This window comes from Chenopodium quinoa, unplaced genomic scaffold (genome assembly GCF_001683475.1).
Source record: "Chenopodium quinoa cultivar QQ74 unplaced genomic scaffold, ASM168347v1, whole genome shotgun sequence".
NCBI lineage: Eukaryota > Viridiplantae > Streptophyta > Magnoliopsida > Caryophyllales > Amaranthaceae > Chenopodium > Chenopodium quinoa.
The window spans coordinates 1,798,039-1,807,675 of NW_018742616.1; the positions used below are offsets into that span (position 1 = coordinate 1,798,039).

A 9,637-nucleotide genomic window follows, 5' to 3' on the forward strand; every position below is an offset into this window, starting at 1 on the left:
AATGGAGAGAATATGTTATATGTTCTGTCTTCAATCCAAAAAGAAAAAGAAACTAAATAAAAAGTTATTTGGCCATTGTGGATCCTTACTACTTGTATTTTCCTTTTATAAGTGATCCCATTTTGCCTCTAATTTAATTCGTACAACATAACCTGAAAATACACCCTAAAAATCCTAACGTGGAATATTGGGAATGGTAGATTCCCTTCAAAATATTCTCTCAATTTTTATTTTTTTTTTATTTTATTTTATAAGTACCTAGATTTTGTACGTGATGGGTCACGTTTAATAGGATTTTCAACAACAATATGACCACTTCACCATTAATTATATAGTGCATAAATTAATGTATTTCCATAACATGTGGCTAGATTTGTTTTGGTCTCAATCAACATATATTATTTTTAAAAATTATTAATTTAAACATTATGTCAATGTTATTTGATCTTCAAAATAATGAGGATGTTTATGAAATATCACCAAACATGAAAACAATTAGAAATGTGAGAGAGACGTTTTGTTTTTTTGGTACAAAGCATGGAGGCCTCACATTACGTTATGGAGGGCCGGAGCATAAATTTACAAAATATATATATATAATTAGTCAAATTTATTCAAATAATTTTGATTTATAATCATTTTTCTTATATTAGCTAATCAATTTGGTACGCTACTTAATTATAATTTTAATTAAGTTGGTAGACGTATGTCTCCTTGGATTTAGGAGAGGTTTAAAATATGTGTGTTGTGGACTTGCATTGTGAGAGGTGTTTGATGGAAAAATAGTGATTGCAAAACTTAATTATCAACCTTTATAAATAATCATTTAAAGAAAGAAATTTTAATATGTTGGTAAGTAATATAATTATAATAATTTTAGTAGGGTTACCAACCTTTTAGGTCAATTGTGTATGATGAAGTAGTCGTGTATTATCAATCATTTGGTTACGACTTAGTTAGAAGCTTATAGAGATTATGCTTGATTGATTTTTTTTAAGTTTTTTCGAGTTGTTTAAATTGAGTTTCTTCTCCATCATTTTAATTAGTTTGATAATGTTTTTACTCAACTTTTAACTATTCATATAAATTTTTGCTAGAGTGTTTTTGGATGATCATACTACATATGTTGATTACTAATTTAAGTAATTGGTGCTTTTAATATCAGGTAAGCGTGCATTGTGAATGACATTGTTGGCTTCAATTGTTTGATTATTGAAACTTTGTCAATTGATTTAATTCAAATCAATTACGTCTATTAAGTATCATACTTCGTACCTACTTTATAAAAAATCCACCCAGGCAATTTAAGGGGGCATTAATTGTCTTTAAATATTGACGAGTCTATATATACTTTATACTCCATGTTATTGCGATTAGTTCTCACCAAGAGTTTAAGAGTATCTTAAATGTACAGACAAAAATTATCACGTAATACAAATATTAATCCAACTTTGTCATAGATACATACAATACGATTTTTGTCGTTGATCCGTTGATGTGATTTTCGGAGTATTTCATATTACGGAGTATATAGAATTCATTTTTCATTTTCAAAAAAAAATCTTTTTTAGAAAAAATTAATTACGAAGTAGTATATGATAGAGTAGCAAATATCAATTGATTTCCTTGCCGAAAGAGATATTTTCTACCAAAAAAAAGGCACCCTTGCTAGACATGTCATCCTCAAATGTTTTGGATGTTCCCAACAATGTACGTACATATACGTGCCACCAACTTGGTCTTTGCTTTTGACCTCTATTATTTTCCACTTTGCTACAACTCTCCAAACTAATACACTCATTTGTGACCCTTACAAAAATTATAAAAAAAACAAATATGAAAATTGTTAAAAAAAACATAAAATACCTATGAAACTATTTTTTTATTTTTTTTTATTTTTAATATGAATGTCTTAGTAATGAATGAGAATTTGATGTCAATTTTCTCATTATTATTTAGTGGTTCGAAAAGAATTTTGTTCCAAATAAGGAAAGTGGATTAGAACAATAATTGGAATTAGTATAGATGTATAGTCCTCAAGTTCAATATGAGTGAGTTGTGAAGATATACCTAATTAACTTCATCTTTCATCGCAGATGATGTGAAGATATACCTAATTTGATGTGTTGGTGTGATTATCTATAATGTATAGTAATTGTGTACGTATTATGAGCAATAACATGTTTTGCTACACTAATTAATAACCATTATTCTTGTATAGTTATTGATCGAAGGATAACCATAATAATCATCATGTTCATATTGATAGAATCAAATCAACTCTTGAGTCCATCGTAATATGGCCCTTTTGTCTTTCTCCAAGATAGGGGTCACACAAATGTATCGGTAATTCAGTATATCGATTATTTAAAAAATTATAAAAAAAAAAAACTGAATTAAAAATCTTTCATTATCTTGGGGCATCAATTATTGTAAACTCATTCATGTCACTAAAATTCAAATAATAACACCTAAAAAAAATAGTACTGTATTATCTTTAGTGATCTTAATAAGATACCTATGATAATGGTAGCTAGTAATTACAAAATTCACAATCACACGTCTTACATGGTGGGTTGCCAAACTACATAGTTGAGATTTGCGATCCATGCCACTAGGTGTCAACCTCCATATTAAGCTGCGACTCTTTCTAAAAATATAAATTCTTCTTTCTTTCTTTTTTTGTTTTTATTTTTTTTTGCAATCTAGTTACTCATAATTAAAATTAAATTTAGTGAGATTATAATCTAAGCTAGCTAATTACTCTTTTCTCGTGGTATTTCAAAACCCAACTCGATCACATTTTGTAACAACCCTAGCTAAAGTCCCTAATTCAATTTTATCATGTATGTATTACATTATCCCTTATGTAATTATTCCTTATGAGTCTCTACTATTATACATGTGATAGTGATGTACTAACAATAGAAAGAAAAATAAGTTTCAAATTAATAAATTATAGAACTCAAAATGACTTGACAATACTTTTCGAAATAGATTTTTAAATTAATTCTATTATTTTCCTTGTATATGGCCTGGTGTACTCTTTATTTCCTCCTGAATTTTGTTGTCACTATGTATCTTTCATAATAGTTGTTATTATTTAAAACGTGTATTTTTCTCATCAATTATTACTCTTAGTATTTTTGGTGGATGTTATTCAATTTTTAATAACACCATAACAAATCATTCATCAATCTTATTATTGGCGTCCCTACTATATATCATAAAAAAGGTAGCCCTATGATACTAATTTGTTTTTAATTTTATAACTAATCACGGACCAAAATAGTACAAATTATATATTTTAAATTGTAATAGAATTGAACATTACGATTCATTAATATTGCATATTATTACAAATTATATACAAAGTAATTTTGAAATACGGAATAAATTATTATCAGTGTCGGATCTAAAATATATTGTAATGTATCCTTCAATTCACAATAGTTGTGATAATAATTAAATATCAAACTTCATATACATATGGTGTCGGATACCTTACCCATACAATGATACATTCCCCTAATATTTACACATTCCTCAAATCAATTTAATTTTCTTCCAAGTCACATCTTAAATAAAAATGTACTTGTAAGAAAAAGATTAAAGATGTTAAAGACAAGATTATATAAATCCTTTCAAGACAATGTTAGTTTTAGCAATATTGAGATAATTGATTAATTAATTTTTCCTACTGGAAATAAACCATCACTTCAACATCTTTTTATTTCAGTGCAAAATAATTGTTGAAGTGACAAAAGTCAAGATCCTAAAATAGAGTAGCTGTTAGTGTAGCCTTCATGAAAAAGGGATAAAAAGAAGCTCAAGACAACGTACAAATTAGCTAAGCCTGCATGGGCCCGTCTTCGGCCCTATTAATATTATTGTGATAGTAACGTTATTTTTGCTCAAAATATCTACCATAATGTTTGCAAACTTCCAAATTTTAATTATTATTGAAAATGTTTAAGAATTCTTTTACGTCCATTTATAAATGATATGATATATGATGGATGATTGTCTACAAAGTAAGAAATATTGAGCAAAATTATTACTCTAAGTTAAATGGTAAAAGTGATTTTCCGTCAATGCTACTAAAGGATGCATTTGTATCGTAAAATATGTAACTCATAACTTAGTAGTCGTTGTTACGGATTAATTTACAATGAATTGGTATAATAAGGTGGTCGGTGGGAATATAGTTCAACTATTTCAATTCGTCCATGCTTATTTTGGGTGCAATGTAATATAAATTAAATCATGTACAAAGTTTCACACATAACTGAATACGAGTAACATTTAGTGCTTGATTGTCTGGATGAGCTCCACCTTTAAGAGTAACAAGCCAAACATGCCACCAAATGATCTACTTGCATGGTATGATAAACGCGTGGATACTAAGCTACTGTAAATAACTATGTGCATGCTTATTATGGATACCGTGTAATGTAAATCGTGAATAGAGATTCACACATATATAACCAAATGAATATCGATAGCATTTAGTGCGTGATTGTCCATGACACCAAGTGATCTCTGCTGGCATATATAATATGATAAACACGCAAATAGTACTTAAGATTACTATGTGACCTGCATATGTTATATAATGTAAATCATGAATAAAGTTTTCACACTCAACTGAATACCAGTAGCATTTAGTATGTGATTGTTCATGACATCAAGTGATATACTAGTAATCTAGTATATATGTAAACGCGTTGATATAATTTTAGCTAGCTTTGTGCATGATAACAACCGAAAATGTGTTAGATCATGAAAGTTGAAGGGTAAAAGCCGTTTAGAAAATTAATCTTCATTAAAGTTGTAGGAATTTTAATTTCTTAATTCAAAATTACCCTTGGATTCATTTTCTCATTACCCTTTATAACCAAGTACATACATATATAGTCCATATTGTATATCAAAAGATTGTAATTTTACAAGTGACAGGTGATTCGTATTATGATATAATGCTATTATTAATCCAACATTAATATGAGTACTATATTGCAAAAACTTGGGAGTACATCAGTACAGTTAGCAATCCCCAACAAATAAGCTGTAACTGTCAGACGATGCTTGTTGAATTGGGATTGGCATCAAGTTGTACGTACTTCTGTAAGAGGACAAACTTTTCAGAAATTATAAACATAACATAACCCTTTTATTCTTAATTGTAAATTAAATTTAAATTAAATTTTTTTTATTAATTAAATTAATTACTCTACAATTATTACCACTTTATATTTCCTCCCTAATCTTCCAACATGACAGCCTACCTGAAATCTGCTCCTAAATCAGCCTAAATTAAGTTTAATTAAATTAATTAACATAGATGCATGTGTTAAGTTATAAAGATACTTTGTCACGTGATTATATTTTGGATCACTTTAATTAATTAATTAATTATATATGATTAAGATTAATTATTAGGCATAATAATACAAGAACATTAGCTAATCAATATTATAAAGGGAAAATGTTTATAACAAAATTAAAGGTTAGTCCAAAGTTTATATGATAGAGGTCTAATTGATGTAATAGCGTGTTAGATTCTGTACTTTCACATGCAATTGGTATCTTTACAAGTGTAGGTACGTACCCCTTGTATTTTGTTGTCACAATTACTCCCACATGTAATCACATGCATTTTAATCCAAAATTTACACTTCATTTTTACCACTTTTGGTGTGTTATATGATGAAGTTTGCTAAATCTTGTAATTTGTATGTAAAGAAGAGAATGGAATGGTTTTTAGTTTTTAACTTGCTTGGATGAGTGGTGTTTTATGGCTTACACGTTTGTTATTTACGTAATGTCATAATCGATAGAGTTATTGCAAGAATTATTAACTATCTATCCTATCTTATTTAAGATAAGATGATGTCATATCATATCATATTAGAAAAGTTTATACCACACTAGCTATAGAACAAGACTTGTAAAATTATAAAAAAAAAATTGGTATTTGAAAAAGTCGCAATGAAACAAGACGAATTTAAGAATACCATGATACTTACTACTATAAATTTGCTTAAAAATACGGTTAATTTTGAGTAAAATTGCGTATTGAAATAAAATTAGAGCTGATGGAACTAAATCTGTAAATTTTCAATGTAGGACACCTTATTACAAACCATCATATTTTCCAATGGAATAAAGTTGTCTTGAGGAGAGGATTATTCCGCTAGTAATATCATTATCTTATTTAATTATTTTCTTTGGAGGGTTCTTATTAGTAGTTATTATTATGCTTCTTCCTCCATGATTGACACACATAATTTTCTTCCTGTCATAGAATGTAAAAATGATTCTTTTCTTTTGCATTACTCTGTAAAATGTTTTGAATTTCAGATCACATGCAACATAGGTTATACATAGTAATGTCTCATAAATAAATATAGTCATGTTATATTGTATGAATAAATAGAATCACACCATCAAAAACCAAAAAATGCTCTAAATTTAAATAAACACTTTTTTCATACAACAAATTAAAGTTATCACCCACTCTCTAGCTAATCATCCTATCCACATATCCACTTACCACCTTTTCTCTTTCCCTCTCTCACAAGTTAATTTTTGAATTAAGCAAATCATTACACACTTAAAAATCAAAATCACATCCATTACAAATGTCACATAGTACAACCAAACTAACTAATCTCAACAAATTGAAAACTTTTCAAATTGTTATGATTCCATAAAAAATTTCCATTTTATTACGGTTGTGAGAGAGATAGTACGCACCAACAACGTTTTTACTCTCTTGTTTTTTTTAAAAGTGATGTAATTTTAATTTCTTAAACCTTCTTTTTATTTGATCGAGTGATAAAATTTCCTTTTATAAAAATGTTTTTACTATTTTCAAATACATCTCACCTTTTTAGTCCCCACTACTATATTTTGAATTATTACTCGTATTATCTTAGTCTTTTCTCATGACCTGATTCTCGCTTCTATTTATTACGGAGTATTTATTTTTCTCGTCATATATCCTAATAATAAATTCTAAAAAAACACACTACATACAGTATAATTTTTCTAAAACTTTGCGAGAAAATTAGCGTGTCATTTAAAAAACAGGAGCATAACCTCTTGTTAGAGTATCAAACACTCCTTCCTCTTGGACTATTTAATTTTTTAAATGAAAAAAAAAAAAAACTCCTCTTTTTAACCAACTTACCGGTTAGTTACTTTATATTATTAAATATTATGTGGACATATATAAAACCCTAAGAAGAAGGGTCTTTGCTTAACAATTTAAACAGAGAACATAAACTCAGTACCAAAGATGATCACCTACCTCTCTTCTCTCCTTCAACGAGTGGCGGAATCGAACGATATCACCCGACGATTAGAGCCTCAGAAGGTGTCTGTTTTCCATGGCCTTACTCGCCCTACAATCTCTATTCAAAGTTACTTAGAAAGGATTTTTAAGTATGCAAATTGCAGCCCTTCTTGCTTTGTTGTTGCTTATGTTTATCTCGATCGATTTACGCAACGACAACCGTTGTTGCCTATCAATTCTTACAATGTTCATCGTTTGTTGATCACTAGTGTCATGATTTCTGCTAAATTCATGGATGACATGTAAGTTTCTCAATTTCTTAGTATAATGTGCAATTTTGGTTTACTCTGTTTATTTATTTTGATTCCTTTATTCTTTGGAAATTTATGTATAAATGGTTTCATTATGTGCTCAAAATTCTGGGTTTTTGATACAAAATTGAAATATGGTTTTGTGGTTTTTAAATGTTTATAACCATTGGTTCTCTGTTATCAAATTGAATTTGTTTTTCAAATCAGGATTTTGCAATTTAGTTTTCAATTTTTTCAGGAATAAATAATTAAGATTAATTATAACATGCCAAATTTATATATATTCAGGTAATTTTTTGAATATTAACTGATTTTTTTTTTTTGTGAAATTATAATTAGAAATTAGTAGTAAAAACATAATTTTTTTTTTGGTAAGAAATTGGGAAATGCTGGAACAGCTAATTCCAGCTAAAATTAATCTGTCTTTTTCTCAAATGAGTTAAATTTTTTAAATTAGAAGAAAATCTTTTATATGATCCTTTCACATGGGAGTCACTTAATAATGAGGCCCACTATTAAGCATAAATTTGGATTGTAATAATTTCAAATTTGAAATTTAATTTGAATTAATCCATTTAATTAGTCTTTGTTGACTTTAATCTAAACTTTATTTTATGCTTTAATTTACAGGTATTACAACAATGCATATTATGCCAAAATTGGAGGTATAACCATCACAGAAATGAACTTCCTAGAGGTTGATTTCTTGTTTGGTTTGGGATTTCATTTAAATGTGACACCCAACACATTTCATACCTACTGTTCTTACCTTCAAAGAGAAATGTTGCTGCTACAACCTCCTGTTAATGTTGTTGTACCCGATTCTAATTCGTCGTTAATCATGGGTAAATCATCTACTATGATAATTCATTCGTGTTTCAACGACGATGAGCCTACATCTCATCAACAACAGCAACAACAACCACAGCGACAATTAGCTGTTTAGCTAATCCGGGTTTTTACTAATTAGAACTTAAATTGTACTTAGCTTGTAGAGATAATCTCTGTCTCTTTTTTTTCTTGATCTAAAATGGTTATTGGTGGAAATGATGAGCAACATGAGAATTTTGCAACAGTCTATTTGTCTCTAAGTTTAATTCTTTCCCTCAATTTTTAGGTTACTTTCCTTAGAATATTTTGAGAAAATACAAGTTTATCTCAGTGACAAACAAAAACTGTGTTTATCACATGGCATTTTCGTAAATATATCAACAACTTTTTTCATTAATGTGGGCTTCACAGTTGATGGTGATTGGATGAAATTATTGATATATTTACAAAATTGCCATGTGATAAACAAAAATTGTTTCTTACTGAGATTAACTGGAGCAAGCTCGAAAATGTTTGGACCTGAAAATTTAGTATATAAGTACTTTTTTTTTCTTTTACAGAAATTAAAGTATAAAAGGTTTTAATGTGGTCTCACTTTCTTACCAAATCGTATGAAGATACTTTGTCTTCATTTCTCAACCAAGCTCAGATTCTAAACCTTTTTATTTTGGTCCACACTTTATTTGCTGCTTGCGCTGAAAGTGAAACTTATCCATATGTACCCACCACCTTTGCTCCTCTTTGCACCTAGCCCTTAAGCAAAGTATTCACCTATATATCACTTTTCACAAGCAACCAACATATGTGTTAAAATTTATATAATTTCCTTGTTTTTTTTTAGTTGTTGTATTACTGGCTCACTTCACAGATCAATAGATGACATTATCAGTGTTACAACTAGTTTCAAACCAAAGGGTGCGGTATTGGCTAGAATGTTTCAATTTTGTTACATTGATAGAAATTGGTCATTAGTCACTAGTTCTTACTTGTTTTGAGAAACTTTAGAGCACGTACGTCACTTTCTCTTTGTAAAAGTCCGTCAAATTTATTTCTTTTCATCTAGCAGGTGTTAAAAACTGAATATAAGAGCTACTCCATATATATATATATATATTAATTTGGAGAGACATTACAGCGCCATATATATAGGCCAACACGATAATCATATATAAGATATAACTCTTTGGGTGATCCA

The 9,637-nt window shown here is 28.6% G+C and overlaps 1 protein-coding gene across 1 annotated transcript; it reads left to right on the top strand.

Annotated features, from left to right (window-relative positions):
- Window positions 1-7,007: 7,007 nt before the first annotated feature.
- LOC110721551 (cyclin-U4-1-like) lies at window positions 7,008-8,686 on the top strand. The gene is made up of 2 exons (XM_021900726.1): window positions 7,008-7,602; window positions 8,242-8,686. Exons 1-2 carry the CDS (start codon window positions 7,304-7,306, stop codon window positions 8,555-8,557), a joined length of 615 nt encoding a protein of 204 aa, XP_021756418.1. The 5' UTR covers window positions 7,008-7,303; the 3' UTR covers window positions 8,558-8,686.
- The last annotated feature ends 951 nt before the right edge of the window (window positions 8,687-9,637 follow it).